Source organism: Mirounga angustirostris, unplaced genomic scaffold (assembly GCF_029215605.1).
Source record: "Mirounga angustirostris isolate CCGP_5_RB_7025 unplaced genomic scaffold, mMirAng1.0.hap1 SCAF_10, whole genome shotgun sequence".
Taxonomy (NCBI): domain Eukaryota; kingdom Metazoa; phylum Chordata; class Mammalia; order Carnivora; family Phocidae; genus Mirounga; species Mirounga angustirostris.
In genome coordinates, this window is record NW_026991718.1 from 115,811,552 (window position 1) to 115,836,772 (window position 25,221).

Sequence of the window (25,221 nt, forward strand, 5' to 3'; positions counted from 1 at the left end):
ATTTCTTTTAGTTATCTGTCACCCGTGGAGTTCTGGAATAGGACACGGTTTGCAAATATTGGGTCCCCACACACTCTGGATCTGTATCTTTATCTCCCAGAAATACAGGGTCAGCCTCTGTGTTGCTTGGGAATAACCTGGGGTTGATTAATCTAGATCAGTGGTTCTCAAACGGAGGGGAGGGGAGTGATTTTGCCCTCCCCCAGGGAACATTTAGCAATGTCGGAAGACATTTTTGGTTGTTACAACTGAAGGGTACTACTGGCATTTAGTAGGTAGAGTCCAGGGATGCTGCTAAACATCCTATAATCACAGGACAGCTCCCACAACAAATCTGGTCTGATTTGTCGGTAGTACCAGAGTTGAAAACCTGATCTGGATGCACATGTGACCCATAAGGTGGCATTCCAGGGCCCCCATCTGTAGCTTCCAAGCCCATAATTTAGTGCTGGAGTCTCTGAGAAGATGGTGAGCCCAGCTGGTACAGGGAGCTCTGAGACCAGGCCACGGAGCTCAGCACCCAGCCCTGGGAATAAGGAGGGTCAGGGAGGGAGCTGAGCTTCTTCAGGCAGGAAATGGAACCGACATGACGGGCTGAGTGTGACATGCGTGACTGTGACTGATGGAGGTCATCTCTGGTTAATCCAGCAGCAGCTTATTGTGATTAGCCATGACTGCAGGGCCTCGTCTAGTCTGCAACCCACTAAGAGATGAGTTTTGACTGAGACAAATTGGTGTGTCCAGCTGTCACTGAGGAAGGGTGACAGACAAGCTAAGAAGCAGCAGCAGAGGGACAAGAATAGCCAGTCAGGCCTTGGTTTGCATCCTAACTCTGCCACTCTCCAGCTGTGTAACCTCTCTGAGCCTCGGTTTTCTCTTCTGTAAGCTGGGAATATTAATATCTACTTACTAGGGTTAGTGTAAGGCTTAGAAGTTATATACGAATGGCCTGCCCTATGGATTTTGGACTTACCTAGCCAGTCCTCACAATCATATAAGCCATTTCTTTGCAATAAACCTCTTAATATATGTCTCCTATTGATTCTGCTTCTTTGGTTGAACCCTGACTGACAGAACCATGCAGCACAGAGCAAGACCCCCAAAGAGAAGCCGTTTATTAATACAGTCATTAATTAAACTTGTGATAAATACACACACCCAGCTGAGCCCTTGTGCCTGCCTTCCTGCTGGGTTCCAAGGAAACAACAGAGAACCAGACAGGCAAATTCCCTCCCTCGTGGCACGTTTGTAGCCTGCACGCCTGAGGACTCGGGATGATTATGGCCACAGGGATCCATGTGGTGGCTACTGGGGCTGAGACTGGTTCTTCTCTGCCCTGCAGGCTGGATTTCTGACAATCTCCTCTAGGACTGATTGTGGTTGGAAGCTGCGACTGGGTGGTGATACTCAGGTCGAAACTGACTTACTGGGACCATTACTGATCATCTGATGTGCCTACTAGGCAGCCATGCTCTTGACCCCAGCTTCAGCGACCATGACTGATTGAGACCAAAGGGCCAGGGCTGGTGGATGTGTTTCTGGAGCAGGATATACATAATTTGGTGAAAGTTGTTATCCATGGTTCGGGAGCTAAGACGTGTGACTTAGACTAGCAAAAGGCAACATTTGATGGGGCGGAACCTGCAGGCGCGGACCGTTCCTCCCGAGACCAAGAGCTCTGCCGGGCCGCTTTCGCCGTCGCTCCCGTCCCGAGCCAAAGCGCGAGAACTTCCGGTGCGTTTCGGCGGTGCTTGAGAGCGGGGAGAGTCCGAAGCTGGTGAGTGCGGCCGGCTGGCCTGTTGGAACTTTTCTGCTTTCGTTGTCTCTGTGGCCCGGCCACGCTTTTCCGGCTCGGGATCGCGGAGTGCCCTGAAGTGGGGCGCCTCGCCGGGACCCGCGTCCCGCCCTGTGGGCCGGTGCTGGGACCCTGGTGGCTCTGCAGGCCTTTCTCCCCGATAAACCGTCACCGGAGCCCCGGTCGCCAGTACTTCTTGGGGCACCCGGGGTAACTTCGCTGTTTCCCTAACTTGAGAACTCGGGTGCCGGAGACCTTGGCGGCGCCCGATTTGGTTCTGTCCGACTCTGTAATTTCGGGTAAGGTAATTTGCCCAAACCGACCCTTTGTTTCTCATCTACAAAGTGGATATCATGTTTTTATTAAATAAGTGCTTATCGAGCATCTAGTGTGTGCTGGAGGAACAAAAACACTCAAGTCTCACGGAGGTGACAGCCCTCTACTAAACATAAACGCAAAATTGTAGCCTGATCAATGAAATGGGAAGGTACAGGGTGTCGGGGGAGTGAGGGTCCCACGGGATACCTGACCTAACCCCGCGTCAAGCAAGCTTTAGTGAGGAAGTGAATATTGAGCTGAGATCAGAAAAAATGATTTGAGGAAGAGTTTTTTTTTTTTACCCAGGGAGCCTCCTGCTTGAGGGTCTGTAAGAGGCCAATGTGGCTGGAACAGAAATCAGGGCGGGGGGGGGGGGGCGGGGGGGATGCGGGGGTGCATGGTATGAAACAATCAGGAGTTGGGAGGGGCCAGGAAGGCCAGGCCTTGTAGGTCTTATAGGTCATGGTAAAAATTCTGGTTTTCCCGGAGCCATAAGAGAAGCCACTCAACATTGGCATTAAGTGTGGCTTAGATTGGCATTTTGAAAAGTTCACTCTGGCTCTTGGGATGGAGAAAGGGTAACTTGGAGTAAGGAGGTGATGGAGAGAAGAAGATGGATGTGACTTTGTGCATCCCAGGGCATTTTCTCCGTGCCAGGCCATGTACCAGCTGCTGAAGATACAGGGAAGAGAATTACGGCTGGTGTAATTAGAATAAAGGAATGTCATTATCAAGGAGGAGCACAACCACAAGGGAAAATGGCTAGTTGATGAACAATTATTCTAAATGCAATAGCTCTTCATTTAGCAAGTATTTATTAAGTACCTTCTGAATTCAGGGTTGGGAATTAGATGATGATGATGCAAATTATTTAGAGCAGTGGCTTTCAGGCTTTTTTGACTGTGACCTACAATAACTAATACATTTTATCTCATGGCCAAGAATCCATACAAACACATAAAACTTCAGAAGACAGTTACTATCTTTATTACTCATGATGCATGCTGGGTTTTGTTTTTTTTTTTAATTCTCCTTCCATTAAAAAAAAATTAATGCTGGTTGAAACTCTAAATTGATTTCTTAACCCATTAATGAGTTTTGACTTGCAGTTAGGAAAAAAAAAATGCTGATGTAGGGTGAGTCATTTGTCGTGGTTTGAGGTTAAGATGATAAAACATTGCCCCTAACATTTTTGAAACCAGGTTGGCCTTCCTTTCCTCACTGTTTTATTTTGTTCTGTTTGCTTAACATAAAAAAGAGTAAGAAGAATTAAACAGGCAGCTGGTTCTTCAGTTTGTGAAATTTGGGGGTCTTGTTTGTGCATCCAGCTGGGTTGGAAGTGCCTAGAGGTAGTGGTGACTGTCCTACTCTGTGGATGTTTCACAGATCGTTGTTTCAGGCGAAGATCTGGCACGGTGTGGGCACTCAGTGATTATTTGTTAAATTGAATAGGTAAGCATCTTGGGACTAGAAGGTTAGATAATTGTTTGGATTAAATTAGTTCATGTTGGAACCATTCCTATAAATACCACCCAGGCAGTGTCTGCCTGCCTACACGTTGTGCCAGTATGTCCCCATGGATAGTTCAGAGGTGGGTAAAATAAGTGTTCTTGCTCTTTCTCTTCTAAATACTGATCCTAGGCCAGCCATGCCACCTGAATCCATTCTGGGGAAGGGATCCAGAGTTGCCACTGACTGTAGGCCCTATGGGAAGTTGTTTCACTCCCTGGACTTCAGGGGTTTTTATGTGTAAAAGGAGAAGAGGAGGTTTGTGGTTGAAAAGCTTTCTGCTTCCGACACGTTTTGTGAATTTTAGATGCCGAGCACCCACTTTCCACCTTCTGTCCGTGTCTGGGCCTTCCTTGAGGCTTATGGGAAACTGGGTATATGCTGGATTTAATCATCCTTCTCAGCTCCTTGGGACTCTTCAGCAATAGGGTTTAGGCAGAGTTATAGTGTGAGGCAGTTTAGGCACAGTTGTAGTTTCGAATAGACCACCCAGGCTTTCCCCACCTTCATCCTGTTGTGAGAGAGAGATCTGGGAGCAGATCCTGAGTGAACAGTGAGAAGAACACTGGCCTGGAGGACAGGGTACCGGGTTCTAATTTGTGTGACCTTGCATGACCTTGAGCACGTCACTTCTCCTCAATATCTTTCTGGCTATGCAGTGAGTGTTCTTTCTCAATAAACCAAAACACAAAATCCTCTTCTTCCTGAGTCTTATTTTCCTCATCAGTAAAATTGATGCAGGGTTGTGGCGAGGATTAAGGGAGATAATTATGTCAAGGGTCTGATTCAGTCTGGCACATGCAGAATCCTCAGCAAATGAAACATCTTTCCCCAAGTTCCAGTTAACTCTGATTTCTTTCTTTTTCAGTTGTTCTGGAAGACAAGAGGGATTCTCTCTTTGGTCACCTAGCACTGATCCCATGGCTGCCATGCAGATGGATCCTGAGCTTGCCAAGCGCCTCTTCTTTGAAGGGGCCACTGTGGTCATCCTGAATATGCCCAAGGGGACAGAGTTTGGCATTGACTACAACTCCTGGGAGGTGGGCCCCAAGTTCCGGGGTGTGAAGATGATCCCACCAGGCATCCACTTCCTCCACTACAGCTCTGTGGACAAGGCCAATCCCAGGGAGGTGGGGCCTCGTATGGGCTTCTTCCTTAGCCTGCAGCAGCGAGGCCTGATAGTCCTGCGCTGGAATGCCGTCCAAGAAGAGGTAGACCTGTCCCCAGCCCCAGAGGCTGAGGTGGAGGCCATGAGGGCCAACCTCCAGGAGCTGGACCAGTTCCTGGGCCCTTACCCATATGCCACACTCAAGAAGTGGATTTCACTCACCAACTTTATCAGCGAGGCCACAATGGAGAGGCTGCAGCCCGAGAGCCGGCAGATCTGCGCCTTCTCAGAGGTGCTTCCCGTGCTCTCCATGAAGCACACCAAGGACCGCGTGGAGCAGAATCTACCTCGCTGTGGTACTGAGTGCAAAAGCTACCAGGAGGGCCTGGCCCGGCTGCCAGAGATGAAGCCCAGAGCCGGGACAGAGATCCGCTTCTCAGAGCTGCCCACACAGATGTTCCCGGCAGGTGCCACGCCAGCAGAGATAACCAGGCACAGCATGGACCTGAGCTATGCCCTGGAGACGGTGCTCAGCAAGCAGTTCCCCAGCAGCCCCCAGGATGTGCTTGGTGAGGAGAAACAGGATTCTTTGGGAGTGGGCCAAGGGATGGGTGTATAGTAGGGGGTACACCTTGGGTTATCTAGTCCAGTGGTTCCTATACTTGGCTAGGAAGCAGGCTTGCCCAGTCCCCCTGGAGACTGATTCAAGAGGGCTGGAGTAGGGCCCCAGCCGTATCTGTCTGTGTGTTTGTCTATATAATAAACAAGCACCGTAGGTGAACCTGATGCAGCCAATACTGTTTGGGAACCACTGAAGTGGCCCAGCCCCTCATTTTATAGATTGAGGTTCACAGAGGGAAAGGATTTGGCCAACTATGTGGATGAAGTGAGACCAGAGCGGCTCCTGGTTCCCAGCCTCCCATCTGCCTCCTCAGTTTTCTCCTGATTCTCTCAAAAGTGTTGGTCTCCGCTGGCTTAGGCCAGGATAGTGATTTTTAAAAAATTTTTATTGTTTTTGTTATTTTTCTCCCTTATTGCAAAAATAATATATGGTCATCATAGAAGCAAAACAAACAAAAATTCCCTCCCAATTCCCACCACCTAGAAATAACCATTTTGTACACTTGGGTGTATTTACTTTTCGTCTTTTGCATGTTTATGTCTCCATGTGCAGCATTTCATTGCAGTCTCTTCTCTGTGTATTTCTATGTATTTCCCTTTAGTCTTTTTTTTTCTTCCTCAATTATATGTGTTTGTGTGTATAAATGATTTTTTACAAAAACAAGATTACAGTATATTATTTTGTAATCTGCTTTAGCGTAAACGTTTTTCTGTGTCACTGAAACAGGCCCTCCTCGATAGTGGCTGCCTATGTGCCATAGTTATTGAACCAGCCCTCTGTTGATGGACCTTTAAGATGTCCCTATTTTCCCTGTTGTGTCATCTAATGAACATCCTTGTGTGTACTTATACCTACATTTAGGGTTGAATTGCTGGATCAAAGCGTGTGTGTTGCCAGCTGGGGTGAGGCTGTTGCCCATCACCTCTGAAATGGCGAGTTAGCAAAGGCCTCTTCCAACGGGATGGTTGGAGAGTGATGTCGTTTCGATTTATATTTCTTTGATTCTAGTGACAGCAAACATTCATCACATCTTTAACAGCTATTTATATTTTTTCTTTTACAAATTGTCCAGGTATTTGCATATTTTTCTGTTGGAAGATCAGTGAGAAATTTGAATATAGGGCCCTTCATATCATTGGCTCTCTGATAAAAGGACACATTTTAATGGGTGCATCTTAATGCATTACACAGTGTTATCATTTAATAAGTAACACTTAAGAAATTCTGGCTTAAAAATGAACAGAAATCCTGTTTTCTACCTCTTAAACGTTTCAGTTCTTCAAAGTAATCTTCTGAAGGGTCTGTTGCAGGGATAACTTTGTATCTTCCTGACAGCTCTTTGAAATTATTTCTGATCTCGTAACTTAATTTCAGACTAGGTCAGAAATGCTTGAATTTAAGTACATGCTCTAATTTCAGAGAATAAGCTCCTGTTTTCACAAACCAACCAGGTAAAGCCAACTGTAGAAGCAAATCATTAACCTCTATCATAGAAAGAAAATTTGACAATATCTTGAAAATGTCAGTTCAACATCCAATATATCTGGACCAGGCAGCTAGACAAACTTAGTTCCACAAGCCTAGGAATAGAGAACTAGTTTTTCATATCTCTGGAGGTGACAGAGATCAAACACCATGCATTTAAAGAGGTACTTGGTGTTGAGTGCATCTATTCTTTTTATGGCCCATGTATAGGTATGACACCACAGAAGCCCTCATTAAATTTGAAGCCAGAGAGAATGTCTCTGATCAATAGCAGTATATCTTGGCATCCAGAGACCCAGTTGCTTGCCCAAGGACAGTGGCTTCTGGATCATGGCGTCTCTTTGTTTCAGACAGGCATCTGGTGGAAATGCGGGAATAATAATAGCTAATATTTCTTGAGCACTCCTTTGTGTCAGGCATTATTTTAAATGCTTCATGTGAACTACATTGATTTATTTAATCTTCCCCACTGCCCTCAAATAAGGAAAACGAGGTATAAACAGATTGAGTAACTTGCCCAAGGTCACACATCTCTGAAGGGCGGAGCCGAGATTTGAATTCAGGTAGTTTGGTTCCAGAGCTCATGCTATTTTTTTTTTTTTTTTAAGATTTTATTTATTTATTTGAGAGAGAGAGAAACAGCATGAGAGGGGATAGGGTCAGAGGGAGAAGCAGGCTCCCCGCCGAGCCGGGAGCCCGATGTGGGACTCGATCCCAGGACTCCAGGATCATGACCTGAGCTGAAGGCAGTCGCTTAACCAACTGAGCCACCCAGGCACCCCCAGAGCTCATGCTATTAGCCACCAAGCTGTTCATAGAGGTTAAATCACAGAGCCCTGTGGTTAAACAAATGCAAGTGATTTGGGCTAGCAGGCTAAGCCTGGAACAAGTACTCACAAATTTTCCTCTTCTGGGAAGCTCTGGAACTGTTCTCACCCAATAGGAATTTCGTTTTATCTTTACATTGTTCCCATTGCCAAGCATTCGATGTGTGACCTTGGGTAAGTCCCTTGACCTCATCTGTAAAATGAGACAGATACCACCTTCCCTGAATACCTTGTGGAGTTGGGCTGGGGATTACATGGTGTAATGCAGCATTTCCCTGGCTCTGGAGCAGACCATTTGCATCAGAATTACCCGGGAAGCTTTTTAGAGCTAAAGATACTGAGGTTCCATCATCTGTCCTCAACCGGGCTCTCCATGGGGGAGGCTTGGGCAGCTTTATCTTCAACGAGCTCTCCTAGTAATTCTGATAGGCAGCCAAGTTTGGGATCCACCTGGCATAATACCCATGGACACATTTTGTAAACTTTCTAAGTGCCAGGCAAATACTAGGTAGATCTCTTCTCTTACAGTCTGATTTTATAAAACCACACTTTGGTTTTTTGTAGCTTGAGTTTAGAGCAGTTCAGCAAACTTGAACTGAGCATGTACTCAGTGCAAAACCCCAGGAGTGCTCTGCAGGAGGCCACCGCCCATTGCTGAGGTCCAGTAGAACTGGTGGCCTCGTAGCATCAGCTGGCACTCCAGTCTCTCAGGATCATTCTCCTCTCTGCGCCTCTCAGGTGAACTCCAGTTTGCCTTTGTATGCTTCCTCCTGGGGAATGTGTACGAGGCCTTTGAGCACTGGAAGCGGCTCCTGAATCTCCTGTGCCGCTCGGAAGAAGCCATGGTGAGGCACCACACCCTCTACGTCAACCTCATCTCCATCCTCTACCACCAGCTCGGCGAGATCCCGGCCGACTTCTTTGTGGACATTGTCTCCCAGAACAACTTCCTCACCAGCACCTTACAGGTGAGCCATCTTTTGGCTGACACCCATGTGGGTCAGAATTAAGGCGAGGATGTGTGAAAGCCCCTTCGGGAGGGTTACTTTTTTGTTGCAGTTTCCTAACCTCGGGCTGTTTCCTGGTTCTCTCTTGCACTCAGTTGTAAGTTCCGTGATGCCAGAGACCCTCTCTCTATACCACCCTCCGCCTGCCTTGCCCAAGAGTGCCACGCAGTGGGGTACTTGGCGTTTGAATAACCTCCACCTCTATGAGTTATTCAGCTCAAAACACTTTTTCTTTCTCCCTGTAGCCATAAGTTGGTATAACCCAGTAGGACAGAGTTTTGAAGCTTGTTATTTCCAGGGAAACATCTGCAGCTCTTTAGATTTCATTTAAGCATTAAAGTAACTTTGATTTCCTGTTCAAACAAAACGTGCCAGTTTCTGCAGAGATTCTCTGACAGAAAAAGTGAAATTTGCTTTTAACTTGGCAATTAAATTTTCATTATGAGTGGTAATTAGGGAAGAAGCTTCAAACAACTTATAATCTTCATCCTGTGCTATTTCCTCCCTTTGCAAATAGATTAGCTTCCTTTATGTTCTTGGGACAGCCTCTGTCACTCACATTTTTAACTTTCTCAAGTGTGGAAGAGGCAGAAGCTACAATCTGTCAGTTTCCATACTTTTTGTTCCATGAGCTGCTTTTTTCTCCCTGTGTGTGTGTGAGACCACTATGAGGCCCACTCCTTTGAAGGTGGCTACTCACTAATCTACCACTCCCACCCAGGGTGAGAAAAGGAACAAACATTCAGTAAATGCCTGTTGAGTAGCAGGCATCATGTTTATCATGCTACTTGGGTTTCCTCATTTAATCTCTCTGGAGCCCTTCAAGGCAGGGAGGATTATTTCCTATTTACAAATGAGAACATTGAGACTCAGAAAGGTTAAGTCACTTATGTAAGGTCACACAGCTGGTAAGTGGCAGAGTCAGGATTTGAACCCAGGCCTGAGTCTTGTGATTATGCTCCTATGTCCTGAATATAGTATAGATTCCCCCAGTAAGGATTCTTGGTTGACATCAGTGGAGACACCGTGAGGGGCTTATTTCTCAGAGGCATGGGATACTTTTCTACAAACAACATACTATTGGAAGAATCCCTGTAAGTGGGCAGCTGACTTAAAACCCTGGCAGTTAGGGGCGTTGTGCAGACCATGGGGAAAGTTGGTCAAGCTGATGGCTTGAGCCTGGTGTGTTCCACTTAAACAAAAGAAGAGTTATAAAACTCCTCTTTTATTGGTTCTTGACATAACAGAGAGAAATTAAGTCCCTTTATCTCTCCTCTGAAGGGGAAATACCACTCTACCCCCAACAAGTTCCTGGGTTACATGAGCTAGTAACTGATGAGGGGTAAGAGGGGGCATCAGCTTGCTGACTTGCATCTGGCAATAACCCATGGGAATGATGTGCTACCCTTGTGATGTGCGTTAATGCTGTCACACAAACCTAGGAGGGCCACACTGTGTCATTGGCTGTCCTGACCATTGTCAGCAGAGCTGACAGACAACTGAGCTCTGATTGCTGACGCTACCTTGCCAACAATGATTTATGAAGCAGAGAGGGCCCGGCTGGATTGCTAGATGCCCAGGTGGGGTGTGCAGAGCTGATGGTTGGAAGAATTCTGTCTGGACTTTATACCAAGAAAATTTGATGTCATTATTTGGAAAAATCCAGGACATGTGCCTTTAAAAAAATATATGAACACATACTTTTGAGCATCCTATCTTTATATATGATATTTTCCTGAAAGTGTTGAGGGATCCGTATATTAGGGTTCCTGCCCTCAAGAGATTTATTTATTGATTTAGCAGGTATTTGCTGAGCATCTGCTATATTCAATGCCCTGTTGCAGGACTAGAAATATAGCTGTGAACAAGACAGAGTCCCTGACTTGCAGCTTATAGTTTGGTAGGAAAGTAAAACAAATGAATTGATCAAGTCACTCCAGACAGCGTTGTTTAGAATGTGGTCCTGCACCAGTACCATTTACCTGACATGGGCCCTGAGACCCTTTTGGTCTCATCTAGATTGCATCAGTTCGTCAGCTTCCATGCCTACCCCTGTCAGTGCACCTATCTCCCATGCTGCCACCTGAGTTACTCTGAAGTGCAGATCTGATACTATTTCTCTGCACCTCCTAATTGCCTAGAAAGTTAAAAACCCAAACATAGATCACAAGGCCCATTCTGATCTGGCTCCTGATCTGTTCTCCAGCTTCTCCTTCCTCTCCTTGTTTTCCCCTGTCAACTTCAGCAATAGTGGTCTCCTTACAAGTTCAAGGAAATGCCATGCTGTTTCAGGCCTTTTTTCTTTTTTTTAATATTTTTATTTATTTATTTTAGAGAGGGAGAGAGAGAGCACAAGCAGGGGGAGGGGCAGAGAGAAAGAGAATCTCAAGCTAACTCCACGCTGAGCATGGAGCCCTATGCAGGGCTCGATCCCACAACCCCAAGACCATGACCTGAGCTGAAAGCAAGAGTTGGATGCTTAACTGACTGAGCCAGCCAGGCACCTCTCCCCCATTTTTTTATCATGGTAAAAAAACACATAACATGTATAGTATTGGTAACTATAAGCACAGCAGATCTCTAGAACTTTTTCATTTGGCACAACTGAAACTTTATGCCCGTTTCATGCCTTCTTAACTGAACATGATTTTCATTCTGCCTGGTGTGAACTTGTTCATCCTACAAGATGCCCTCAAGGCATCCCTCTCTGTGAAGCCATTCCTGATCCCTCTCCTTTCCATACTATTAGCCTACTTTGGACTTGTCACTATTATATTACACAGGCTGTGCTTGCTGAAATGTGTACATTGTCTGCCTGACTTCCCCACTAAGCTGTGAACTTTTACCCAAAGCCTGGTTTGTTGTTCATCTGGTTGTTTTTAACACCTAGTCGAGGCCTAACACTTCTCTCACATTGTGTTATTGGGTATTTTTAGATGGCTAGAGCACATAATTCCTGTGGTACTGTAAATAGATGCCCCTAATATGACAGGTGTAAATGGTGCAGTCTGATCAAAGGGCATTATAAGCACTAAAAAGGAATTGGTTAATTCAGACTAGGGTTGCAATTTGAGGAGGAGAGAGCGGATTAGGAGTGACTGTGAAGGGAGGCGTTTAGCCATGTGCTGGAAGGATGACAGATTTCAACAGGCACAATGTAGAAAGGATATTACAAGATCTTTTTTTTTTTTTTTTAAATGGAGAGTTAACGTTGGTACCATCTTGGCAGTGAGAATCTAGCCCCCCACACGGAGGCACTCACTCAGGATGTGTGTGAGTGAATGAATCAGCCCATAAAAGCTTTCTTCAGCCAGCCGCCTGCTCTGCCCCCAGGTAGTCAAGTAAGTGGAACTGGCTTTCTTACTTAGGAGCTTAAATGGCTACTACCCATGGAGAGGGACTGGTGTTTGTATGTGTAAGCACTTAAAGGCTGCCACATTAGCTGGTATAAAATTAGCCACATAATGGTCTCTGCCATTAGAGGCCCTTTTGAATAGATGCCACTGGTTTTTATAAATCCCATGGATTTAGCTTGAATAAAAATTATTTGTTTTACAAAAATAGATAGTTTTTTCTTTTATTAAAAGCAACTTGAGTCACCATAATTTGTTTAAAACCAATGAAAGGATAATCTGAATTTAATAGTATGTTAGAAAATGAGTTATGTACAAAATAAGGATTCTCACTGCTGATTGCATAGCATTTAGGCATATAGTCACATAACCTGTTTTTTTAAATACTTTAAGTCACAATAGGCCATCTATGCTTTCCAGCTTCATTTCTTGCCAATATTCTAAATGCCAGTGTTCATCTTTAACTCTTGATGGAAGGCACTGGCTCTGAGTGATGTCTGTAGTATTTTTACCAGAACACCTGTCATGATCAATTTCACCTATCTACTTGCACACCTTCTGCCGTCAGCTATCACTTTTGCACACTTATTGTGTGCATTATTTCATTTAGCCCTCACCACAGTGCTCAGAGCTAAGTATTTAATCTCACTTCACAATGAGGAAGCAGGATCATAGAGGTCACATGATTTTGCCCAAGATCACCGGAGCTAGTGGATGGCAAGGCTGAGTTTTGATTCTGAAGTCTGTGGTGGGCTCCCATTTATTTTTCCCAGATGAAATATCCCAAATTCTTTAAACTGACCTCAGAAGACATGGTTCCTGTTGCTTTTTACTCTCCTGGTAATCAGTGTGAAATGATAGTTTTATTTAACACCGTTTTCTTCTTCTGCAAGTAGAAATAGAATGTTCTACCTCTGGCTAGTTTCATTCTAAGTTGAATAATCATTTGGGAATTGAAAAAATTAGGAAATTTCATCTTTTTTGTCTGTCCAAAAAATAGGATAAGGTAGTGACTCAGCTACCTACCTTGATATTTTGAATTTCTCAAGGTGACCTGACTGAACTCAATTTATTTAACTTGGGTTTAAAAGAACGCTTTTACGTTTCTGGCTAAAGTAATTTACAGTTTTAGAATATACAGACTTAATGATAAAAATATTAATACCTTTTTCTATATTTAAAGAAAAATACCCAAGGGGTGTGCTTTTAGTTTTAGAGAAATGCAGTTGTTTGTGAAATGTTGTTGTCCTCTTTCAAAAGTATTTTTAAAAGATCCAGGATTAATCTTCCGATATTAAGATGATTCATTTCTCAGTGATGTTAAGAAGCGTTTACTCGACTTCACCTTAACAAGTAAAATAAATAGATCATTACCAAGTTTTCTGAAGAAGCCATAAAATTAAAAACAAGAGAATCAAAGTAAATTATTGCTTGAAAACTAGGTAATGTCTGTATATCTCCTTTTCTGAATTACGGGTTTTTAAAATATCAAGTTTGTAAACGATTGGGACAAAAATAGATCACTGGATGCCAGGGGCTTGGGTAAGGGGAGGGTTTGACCACTAAGGGGCAGCACAGGGGAGTTTTTCGGAGTGACGAGACTGTTCAGTATCCTGATTGTTATGGTATGTGGGCTTCGGACTCATAAAACTAAATACCAAAAGAAAAAAATTAATATCTTGATTATATCATATAATGGTTGCATGGGTGTACACATTTGTCAAAACAAATTGAACACTTAAAATGGGTGAATCTAGTTGTATGTAAATTATACCTCAATAAAGTTGCTTTTTTAAAAAAGTCAACCTGGGCTGTGCCCTGGGTCCTGGAGGCCTGCAGAGGGGACAGTTCCAGAAGCACCTGGTCTCCCAAGTCCCCTGGCTCCCCACAGGGCAGTGCTGAAAATATGATGAATGTATTAAGTCTGTGTTGAGACAAAAAGAAGGCCTTGGTAGGGACGAAGGATTGAGATTTCCCTACTTGGACTGGATCTCGCTTAACATTTATTACTTGCTCGGCGTTTATCACCATTCTCATCTGTACAGTGGGAACAGTAATTTCCTGTCCTCTTACCTCCCAGGTTTATAGTACACAGGCTTGTAGTAAAGATTAAATTGACAAGTTCTTTAAAAAGGACAAAGCACTTTTTAAATTAGAAGCCTTATTTTTCAGACAGAAGGTTTTCTATTATACCTGCCTCTGGTTGATTTTACTCCCAGGAATCGTTTGAGAGATGGGTGGGAAGGATGAGTGATGAGTCTGAGCCCAGCCTGTTTGGACCTGTCACTGCTGGCCATTGCCAAATGCAGGGCAGTCCCTGCATCTCATTCATATCTGTTCAGTGAGCTTCCTTTGGGCCCTAACTCTATAACAGGCCCTGGGCGATATGCTGTGTGTGACATGTTGATAAAAAGGACTCATTCTCTATTCTTAAGGAGCACAGATACTGTGAGCACAGTGTGAGAAATGCCATAGAAAGGTTCAGGCCCAGTGCTAGGGGAACAGAGGCTGGAGCAGTTCATTTCAGGTTGGGCTTTTGTAAGAGACCTGTCACAAGGAGGTGGCTTGTGAGCTGGTGACATTCAGGGGCCACCTGCTCCCCAGGACGAGTCCTTTATTTTGTCCAGCACCATCACATAATTATTGAGCAATTATTTGGTGCTAAGGACTTGTGCAAAAGTGAGCCAAAAATGGATTTTCATAGAGTCTATGGTCTTCTCATTCTTTTGCTCATTAAAACACCTCATGGGTCCTTTATGTCAGACCCTGTGCCAGGAGTGAGTATGCAGTAGGAGAAAGAGTCACTGCTTTGGAGTTGCTCCTTGTCTCTTGGGAGAGCTCCACAGTAAATGGACTGTTACCTAACTGAGATTGAAGCTACGTTCGCCGTAACCCTGGGCGCTGGAGGAGCATGAAGGAGCACCTGTGCCATTCTTGGTCTGGGAAGACAGCCTAGAGGAGGTGAGGTCTGAACCTGAGTCACTAGTAGAAATCCGTGAACCTGAGTCACTAGTAGAAATCCGTAGGTGACGAAGGTGAAAGCAGGGATGGAAGGGTGTTCTATGCTGAGGACAGAGCACGTGTGGGTAGGGGCACAGGAGAAGCAGTAGAGCGTGTTTGGCAGCTGCTCAGCGTGGCTGGAGAGGTGGGGCTGTGTAGGGAGGGGTCCGGTTTACTGTGGAAGGAGGGGAGCAGGAAGAGGCTTTTGCAGCTTCAGCCAGCAGGCTCCCCAGGGCCTCGGGACAGACCCAGGGGTATGCAGGGCCTCTGGAACTAATGCTGTTTGAAACAAGGCTTCTCTGCTTCCCGTGCAGGGCCCTCCCCAGAGCTCCGCTGGGCTCCGCAGTCGGCACTCCAGGGCAAGCCCCGTTAGCTGCCTGCAGACAGGCGGCCGGCTTCCCTGCCGCCCTCTGCCACCGTGCTCACACAGCCCCTCTAACTAGTTATCAGTAGGCTGTTTTGTTGTGGCTGTGCTGCCTGCTCCTGTATTCAGTCGATTCCCAAGTTAATGAAACCAAATTCTGTAACCCCCCACTTGTGCTTCTGCACACCCACAGCCCCCAGTCACTTCTGTCCCTGCTACCACTCCGACAAAATGACTCCAAACAAAGACCACTGCAATGAGCTTCACTCCTGCCACCAGGCAGTGGAGAAGCAGCCGTGGAGTACAGCTGTTAACTTGGTCAGGTCAAGGCCCCCGGAGCCCAGACTCCTTCCATGGCGATCTGCAGGCCGGCTACAGCAGGAGACAGATGTGGAACAAAGAGCTTCCCCCACCCTGACGCTCCTGCTTCTGTGGGGTGGTCTGGGGAAAACTACTCCTTCCTTTCCTATTAGTTTCCATCCAGTCACTTAACTCCTCTTAGCCTCCATTTCCATAAAATAGGTATTCTGGTGTGTCTTCCCAGAGCATGGTGAGGATCTGTTGGGATACTCCGAAACTTCTCTGAATTTGAAAACAGTGAAATTGTATGAGAAGGAGTAACGAGTTTGCTGTTACTCTTAGAAGTGATTGGGATCCAGGAAAATCCAGAATGGAGTGTCAGATGTAGAGAAAATTACTGCTCTGCCCCCTGCCCAATGTTTATATCAGATGAAACTGAATTAAAAAGAACATCAAAACAAAGGATTAATATCCAGAATATCTAGAGAACTACAATAACTCAACAACAACAACAAAAAACCTGACTAAAAATGGGCAAAGGACTTAAATAGACATTTCTCCAAAGAAGACATAGAAATGGCCAGTACATCTACATGAAAAGGTGTTCAGCATCACTAATCATCAGGGAAATGCAGATCAAAACCACAGTGAGATACCACTTCACACCCATCAGGATGGCTATTATTAAAAAAAAATAATAATAAATAAATAACAAAAAACAGATCTTGCCAATGATGTGGAGAAATGGAACCCTTGTTCATTGCTGAAGGGTGGCTTCCAGGGGTTGGTGGGAGGGGGAAATGGGAAGTTAGTGTGGGTAAAGAGTATCAGTTGGGAAGGATGAATAAATTCTGAAGATGGATAATGGTTGACAGTTGCATAGCCATGTGAATGTACTTAATGCCACTGAATTGTACACTTAAAAATGGTCAAAATGGTAAATGTTATGTGTATTTAATTTTTAAAATGATGTAAAAACTGGTTAAAATGGTAGGCTTTGTATTATGTACATGTTACCACAACTTTATTTTTTTTTTAAGAGAGAGAGAACATGTGCACGAATGGGGGGGGGGGTGCAGAAGGAGAGGGAGAGAGAATCCTAAGCAGGCTCCTCGTCCAGCATGAAGCCCGACGTGGGGCTGTCTCACAACCCTGAGGTCATGACCTGAGCCAAAATCAAGAGTTGGATGTTTAACCTACTGAGCCACCCAGGCGCCCCTGTAAGCACAATTTTAAAAGAAGAACATCAAAGACAACTTTCAAGGGGACTAGAAACCTTTGACTGGCAGCCTGTGGCCCATGAAGATTAGAGCAGCAGTTCGGCCTCGTTGGCCTCGGGCCTGGGACTTTATGGGCTGCAGGGGCTTATAAGCCCTCCAAGCTTTTCTTGGTACCAGCTGGTGTAGTTATAGCCCAGGTGCCCAGGAGAGCTCCCCAGGGGACTGGGCCAGGGTGACCTGCCCCCCTGGCCTTACTCTCAATGGGGCATCTCTGCCCAAGATAGTAATTTTCCATTCTAGTCCTGCCCCAGCTTCTCAGCTGGGTTTGGACCTTCTTTCTTGGTTTGGGGGGAGCACAGCAGGTGTCCTGGGCCCATGCCAGCAGCAGCTGATCCACCCGCCCCAGAGAGCTGAACACCATGAGGAAATTTCCACAGCTTTCTCGGCCCCCTCTGTGTTCTCAGGAGTGACTTATCCTCTGTTCTCTGTAGGTTTTCTTTTCCTCCGCCTGCAGCGTTGCCGTGGATGCCACCCTGAGGCAGAAAGCTGAAAAGTTCCAAGCTCACCTGACGAAGAAGTTTCGGTGGGACTTTGAGGCAGAGCCAGAGGACTGCGCCCCAGTGGTGGTGGAGCTCCCTGAGGGAGTAGAGACTGGCTAACTGGGAATACTGTCGGCCAGGGGAGGTCCCTTCCCCCACGGCTGCTGTGCTGGCCTCTCCATTCACCCCTTCCTTCTGGGACCTGTGGGGGTAGCGGCCCCACCAGGTTCTGCAAAGATGGAGCCAGAATTCCCTCTTTCACCAATAAATAAGTTTCTTCAGTGCCCAACAGGCCATATGCATCCCGAAGGCACATTCATGGGTTCCCGTCATGGGAAGGCTAACCTGACCAGATTCCATACGGGCTCTTTCAGAAGCTCTCGGGAGAGACCTGCCTCAGCAGCACCCTGCTTCCTTCTGAAGGAGAAGAATATGAGCCAGTAGCCTAAGAAAACTGATTGTTTATTCCATAGGATGGTTAGAAAACAAGAAACCCTGGACTGCGCAGTGTCTGAGCTATCAGTTGGTGATTTAAAAGTTAAACAGGGTGCTAGGGAGATGAGCTAGAATTTCTGCCTGTTATTGAATGGGAACACATCACAGAAGACATGGGCATGGGACCACTCAGGAGCTCCAGACTGGGGAGAGGGGACCCAGAAGACCATTGGGTTGAGTCTGACAAGTGGGCAGCTTTGGCTTTCTCCAAATAAGTCCCTTCCTTCTGTCCAGAGGTCCCAGTGGGTAGTTGTCCGAGACTGCTGTGGCTTCTGACCTCAAGGGACTTCCTAATGCCACGTCTCTCCCATCTGTTCCATTCTGAGGCCTCAGACCCAGAGGTGAGACTTGGCAACCCTTCCATATGGCCCCATTCCTCACCAGAGCCACCATGACTCTCTCCAATGACCTGGAGATTCAACAACAAAGAGAGAGGTTCTTGCTCTGGAGAGGCTTCTTTGGCCCCGTTGAAGTTCTGTGCCTTTATTCAGGGCTCTGGAGATGACCTGGCCAACCTAGATCTTCCCAGTCCTGCTGTGGAGCTGTCAGCCACAGGAGTAGTGATGCTCCCATTCCCTCGGAGTCCTGAGGGTGTGCCTGTCACACGCAGGTCCTTGCCACCCTGACCGCAAACCACTGTACTACGACAGGAGTCCCTGTGCCATTCTTTTCCAAGGTGTGGCTCAACCAGGTTTCTGAATGAGAGTCCATGCTAGTTAAGACTTTTGGTTCCACTTGTTTCCTTGGAGATGTTTTTCCCAGAGCATAATGTACATTAAAGTCTTTGAGTTGAGACTAAGTCCCCTTGTGTGAGTCTCTCCTGCAGTTCATTTGCCCACTTCTCAGCTGCCAGGCCACTGTCCACAGACACACTCCTCCCTACTGAGTACCAGGCGACCCTGCCTGATGTCTTCAGTCTCTAGAGGAGGCAAGCACCCAGTGATACCTGGGGCCTCTGAGATAGGCATACCTGAAGGAAGGATTGAGGCCCTGTAGCTTTGTAATAATCAGAAGTTGTTCTCTTCCTCCTGAACCCCACTCATCACAACTACTTGGGAAGCTTATTAGAAGTGCACATTCCAAAGGAAGGAACTCCTGATCCAAGCTACAACATGGATGAACCCTTGAAAACGTGCTGAGTGAACGAAGCCAGATCCAGACCCCATGTTGCATGAGTGCATTCATAGGGATTGTCCAGCATAGATCCACAGGGAGGGAAGTTAGTGGTTGCCAGGGACTAGGAGAGTGGGGAATAGTGTTGACTGCTAACGGCTACAGGGTTTCTTTCTGAGGTGATGGAAAGGTTCTGGAATTAGTGATGATTGTACAACCTTTTGAATATACTAAAAACCACCAAAAATGTGCACTTAACATGGGGAATTTTATGCTGTGTAAATTATATCTCAATAATAATTTTTTTAAGTGCATATTCCCGAGCCCCACCCCGCAGGAATTCCGAGGCAGTGAATCTGGATATGGCCTGGGTCCGAAGGCACACTCAGTTCTGAATAACTACCTAGAAGTGACAGCATTGCAAGTTAGTACCTAGAGCTCTACTGGGAGAGGATGTTTTGCACCGACGTTGTCAGGGCAGCACCTAGAAGTGGGGTCACGTGACTTTGTTCTGTGAGCTGTTGGTCTTCTGTCTACACAGACCTGCTACCCCCACCACCCACACAAGCAGGGGTTAAGAGAACTAAGTGCTCTGTTCTGTTACTTCACTTACTCCTCACAAAAGTAGGGGTAAGTGCTACTATTCTCCCCATTTTATGGATAAGAAAATGGGCTCAGAGAACTTCAGTCATTCTGCCGGGGCCCCACAGCTAGGAAGGATTGAGGGCAAGAGTCAAGCCCAAGCCCCTTGGTGTCCAGGGCCCCCGACAGCCCTCCCCTCTCCCTGCTTCATCTGGAGCTTTGGTCCTGGTGCCAGCCAGCTGTGCGACTTCGGACAAGCCCCTTCCCTTCTCCGGGCCTTGGTCTACTTACATATAAAGTAAGAGAGTTTGCTCAGATTTGGGGTTTCTGATGTAGATTCTCCAGGCTCCCTCACGTATTTAAAAGTGGACTGTTGTGTTATTTTAAATGTTTTCAAAAGGGAAACTACGTTTGCACAGGATAACGTGACGGCTGACAAAAAACCAGTAGGTCTCTTGTTTGGGGCTGGAGTGACATCGACTCCGTCTTCTGCGTGTCCCAGCTGGCAGTCCTCTATGTGTCTTTGATGAATAAAAAATGTGAAAACAAATTAATTATTACTTAATACTTGCAGTTATTTCTGGAAGGCAGAAACCTTGCAAACAGAGAGCCGGTGGCTTTGCTGATCTGTAAAGCTCCTTCCAGTTCTAACACATCTAAAAGTGAAGCTATTGGCAGGACCTGGCCTGATTTCCAAATCCCTTCTAATGCAGGCCTCCTGAGGTCTGGCTCTTATTTGCAAGGCTGCTTTATCCTATTAACAGAATCAGCAGAGGTAGCAAGTCTCCAGCCACTCCCACTGTCCCCACAACAACCCTCGCTGATCTGAGCCCATCCCTCTAATTTCTCACCGCTTGAGCAGCGGAGGAGTTCCCCGCCGTGGACTGCCTCTCACCATCGATAATTACTTTCCTACGTCATCCCTTGGAAATATTATTTCCGTGACATGTTGGTTTCTCCAACTAATCAGACTCTGGCTTGACCAAAATGCCATCCCCTGCTGAAACGGGGGCTGGAGATGCTGGGTGAAAGCCTGGGTGAAGCTGTCACTGAGTCTCAGCCGCATCACATCTGCCAGATCTCAAACAGAACGTAGTGGGGACCCTGGGCTCCTGCCCCGGACTGGCCTCCCTGCTGAGGTGGGGGTGGTGGTGGGAGCTAGAAATAGTGTCAGCTGTTCCCTGCTGGGGGGGTAGGGGTGTGTCCCCAACCTACCAGGCCTCCTGTCCTGCATCCTCAGTCTGGTACTCACCAGCCTCAACTCACTAGGTTTCTCTGGAGAACAGAGATCCTAGGGGCTGTGGGTTAAAATGTCTGGTGGGAGGAAGATAGGAGAAGTAGGGGGCTTCTCAGTCCAGTGTCAGATGGCCTGTGTGAAAGAAACTCCACAGGTCTGTCTTTCTTGGATCTTTGTCTATCTCCTTCCCTCCCCAGATTTCTCCAAGTTTCCTGTGTCACCTCCAGACATTGCTACCTGGCTCAAGTCTGGACTCAACACTTCTAAAGGGATGCTGACAGATGGGTTACATTTTGGGGAGAGGGAGCTGTCACATGAGAAGCAGCTGGAGAAAAATGTGGGGCCCTCACCCAAGACAGGCTGGGAGAGCTGTCTTGAAGGAGGAGTTCTCTGCACCCTTCAGAGCGTGGAGTTGGGACCCACGGGAGAAGTTACAGGGAGGCAGCGGTGGGCTCTCTTCCTTCTTTATCCGAACGGTACTTTCGGAGTCCTGCCCCGGTGAGCTTACGCTCATTTGAGGGGGAGGGGCAGACAACAGGCATAAGAAGTAGGTTACAGAGATTGTTAGTTATAAGAAATGCTCTGGAAAAAACCAGAGCAGGATAAGGAACATTGAGAGTCCTGGCAGGGTAAGAGGAGATGTCGCGATTTAAATGGGGTGACATTTGAGCACAGATTTGAAGGTGAGCAAGGAGCCATGTGGGCATCTGGTGGAAGAGGGTTCCAGGCAGAAGGAACAGGGAATGCAAAGGCCCTGGGGCAGGAGCATGCCTGGTGTGTTCTAGGAACACCGGAGGTCATGTGGTGAGGGTGCAGTGATCAAAGGAGAGGAAATCTGGGCAGCTACGAGGGATCAAACTGTCCAGGGCTTAGGGGCTGTTGTAAGAATGTTGCATTTCACTCAATGAGATGGGGATCCATTAGAGGGTTTTAAGCAGAAAGTGACGTGGTCTGACTTTTGTTTTAACCCAGATCACAAGCTGCTGCGTTGGACACAGACTGCAGGGGGATGGGCGGAAGCAGGGAAGCGGGGAGGGAGGCTAGAGCAGTAATCCAGATGACGGAGGGCACTGACTCGGGTCCCAGTGCTATCAGGTGTGCATGCTGGGCTGCATTCATGACTCAGGTGAAGGGTGCACTGGAGGCCTTCCAAGGGCTCTGCTAGCCCGATAACCCCTCACTTCTCCGAAGGCTCAGAATCTAGGCAGAATACCAACTCATTGGGTCCGCATCCCCACACAAGTCCCCACTCTCCCGTCCCATCAGGGATCTGTAACTTGCTGTCACGTGGTGGTCTTGAGGCTCACAGAGAGCTGAGGGCATGTGAAGCCCCCACTGGTCTTCATCTGTCCTGGTCAAGAATCATTCCTGCACCCACTTCCACCATGGAAGTTGCGCAGACTTCCTGATGATTCGTAGGACCTAGCATGTAGCGGGGGGCTTCCTCCTGGTTGCCAGGTGCTGGGTCAGGTCCTTACCTTAAACGGGCGGAGCTCCAGCTCTTCAAGGAAGGCCTTATTCCTCATGGTACGGACGAGGAAGGCAAGGCTCAGAGGTGAGGCATGGGCCAGCGCATCTCGGAGCCAGAATGCCAGCCCGCCTGTATGAGTGCAGCACTGCCCTCCACCTCCAAGCACTGCTTCATAAGGACAGTTACATAATCTGGGATAATGACCTGTGGGTCCAAGGCTGCCAGCCTGACGACTTACGGCAGCAGCCCCAACCCCACCGGCCCCTTGGTTCGTGACAGCTTCCTTGTGTTGCCACCCAGACCCTTTGTGTCCACGCTGGACCGACCCCGCACCTGGGTGTGGGAGGAGGGGGAGCAACATCCAGTCCAGGAGAAGGCTGCTTCTGCCCCTTCCAGACCACTGGGGCCACGGGGCTGGGGGAGGGCTGCTTAGTCTGGGGTGCGTGTGAGCGGAGGCCCCTTGCACTCTGTCCTACCAGAGTTGCTGTTGAGTTTGCAAAAGGCATTTGCTTTAGAGAAAGATGCTGCCAGATGTGGGGACTCCAAAGGGCTGATCTCATGCCCAGACATCTGCTAGGCAGGTCTTCACCTCTGCTGTCACCTCTATGGCTCAATAAACTGTTCTACTTGGGGTCTCACAGCCCAAAGGTAGATGATGGGATGTGGGAGTTGGGGGGGTGGTCTTCATGGCACATTTTGAATGAAGAAGCCTACACCACTATTCTTGTCCCTTTTGGAAATTGTTTATGTCCTCTGCTCATTTTCTGTCAGATTTTTTTTTTTAAGATTTTATTTATTTATTTGACAGAGAGAGACAGCGAGAGAGAGGGAACACAAGCAGGGGAGTGTGAGAGGGGAAGCAGGCTTCCCGCTGAGCAGGGAGCCCAATGCGGGGCTCGATTCCAGGACCCTGGGATCATGACCTGAGCTGAAGGCAGACGCTTAACGACTGAGCCACCCAGGCGCCCCTCTGTCCGATCTTTTTTTAAAAATATGCATTTGTCTTATCACAATATATCGTAATGTTAGAAATATTTCCCCAATTTGCCTTTTAATGTTATGTTTTGAACTGTATGCTTTACTTTTTTATATGACATATATGTCCAGCTTGTTCTTTTTGATTTGATTTTTCCCACTGCTTTAATGCTTAAAAGTGCAAGATGAAATAGATATTAGCCTATATTTTGTTCTTTTTATATGTAATGCTTTTGTTCATTTTGTTTATTTTATGCTTTTTTAAATGTGTTATGCTTTTTTTAATTTTGTATTTTGCCACAGTCAAAACCAGGTTTCCTCAGCGCAACTTAATCCATCCCTACTCCTACCTTTTATGCCTCACATCTACTCTAGATTTTTCCCTCCAGATTTGAAGTCCTAACACCCCGCCTCGCACCTCCACCCTTGTCCTTTGCTCAGCCACCGAGGGCTTTCTCGAGAGCCTTCCTGACCCCTCCTGGTGTTCGCTGCCAGAACCACATGCACAGCTGGCCCTTGCTGTCACAGTCTGGTGAGGCAGAGGAGTTTCTCATGGCTTGTCAGGGTTAGAATCATCTGTTCATGATTCTGTGGCACCTTGCTCCACGCATGGGGCTAAGTGTGTAAATGCTTTATTGATTGGAAGATCACCGCTCCCTCTCTGAGAAGGCTCTGTCCCTGCACTAAAGGCCCCTAGAATGACCAGTCGTCGCTATTATTGTAGACTGCATGACTCATTTCTGTTCACCTCTCTTTTTATTTTTTTAAGATTTATTTATTTATTTATTTGAGAGAGAGAGACACACAGTGAGAGAGGGAACACAAGCAGGGGGAATGGGAGAGGGAGAAGCAGACTTCCCGCTGAGCAGGGAACCCCATGCGGGGCTGGATCCCAGGACCCTGGGACCATGACTTGAGCCGAAGGCAGATGCTTAATGACTGAGCCACCAGGTGCCCCTGTTTACCTCTCTTATAATGTCAAGCCTCCTTTGCTTTGAGGAAATCTTTTTCTATTTTCTACATCCTTGAGAGGAGCGCCAATCACAGTAACTCAGCCATCCTTCCATCTGCAGGGATAGACACACAACTTCAGCGAGGCCACTTGGCATCATCCCTGGGATGCTTCTTCTAGGTGTAGAAGGGTGCCGCCAGTTTTTGGAGTTCTGGTGGTAGGGGACTCTCAGTTGGACCTAATAGGGCTCATGATACCCATCAAAGAAAAAAAAAAAACCCTCGCACCTGAAATGAGGATGAAGCCAACACAGAGGAAGAAGCTAAGCTGAGAGATGAGAGTGAGAAAGAGCCAAAAACATCACTGGAGCAAGCCCTACCTGCAGCCACAATCCCCAGGCTTCCTCCTTCCTGAGCGAATACAATACCTTTTTATCTATTATTTTTATTTTATTGTGGTAAGAACATTTAGCATGAGATCTACCCTCTTAACAAGTTTTTAAGTGTATAATACTGTACTGTCGACTGTAGCTACAATGTGGTACAGCAGATCCTTAGAACTTATTCATCTTGCTTAACTGGAACTTTATGTCCATTGACTTGTAACTCCTCATTTCCCCATCCCTCAGCCCCAGGAAACCACCATTCCATTCTTTGATTCTATGAATTTGACTGTTTTAGATATCTCACAATAGACAAGATATGGAAATAACTTATACATGTCCATCAACAGATAAATGGATAATGAAAATGTGATATATGCAATGGAATATTATTCAGCCTTAATAAAGGACATTCTGCAGAATGTGACAACATGGATGATCCTTGAGGATGTTCTGCTGAGTGAAATAAGCCATGGCAGAAAGACAAGTACAATGTCTTTTTCTAGAAGCCCCTTGCAACAGGTTTCTGCTCTTGTAGCCAAAGAATCCTGACTAACTCACTCCTGC

At 46.7% G+C, this 25,221-nt stretch overlaps 1 protein-coding gene across 2 annotated transcripts; it reads left to right on the forward strand.

Moving 5' to 3' along the window:
• The first annotated feature begins 1,629 nt into the window (after positions 1–1,629).
• On the forward strand, positions 1,630–18,737 carry AAR2 (AAR2 splicing factor). Of its 2 annotated transcripts, none has more exons than XM_045885706.3 (4): positions 1,630–1,777; positions 4,491–5,299; positions 8,403–8,632; positions 17,400–18,737. In XM_045885706.3, exons 2-4 carry the CDS (start codon positions 4,543–4,545, stop codon positions 17,565–17,567), a joined length of 1,155 nt encoding a protein of 384 aa, XP_045741662.1. In that variant the 5' UTR covers positions 1,630–1,777; positions 4,491–4,542; the 3' UTR covers positions 17,568–18,737. The 2 variants fall into 2 exon arrangements, with proteins under 2 accessions (XP_045741662.1, XP_045741663.1); XM_045885707.3 differs by lacking the exon at positions 1,630–1,777 and adding an exon at positions 1,784–2,094.
• The last annotated feature ends 6,484 nt before the right edge of the window (positions 18,738–25,221 follow it).

Bases quoted from the DNA above. Each gene is read 5' to 3' on its own strand.
- AAR2 (XM_045885706.3), top strand. From the start codon at position 4,543: ATGGCTGCCATGCAGATGGATCCTGAGCTTGCCAAGCGCCTCTTCTTT. The intron at 5,300-8,402 runs GTGAGGAGAAAC...TGCGCCTCTCAG, and splicing joins CAGCCCCCAGGATGTGCTTG to GTGAACTCCAGTTTGCCTTT. The intron at 8,633-17,399 runs GTGAGCCATCTT...TGTTCTCTGTAG, and splicing joins TCCTCACCAGCACCTTACAG to GTTTTCTTTTCCTCCGCCTG.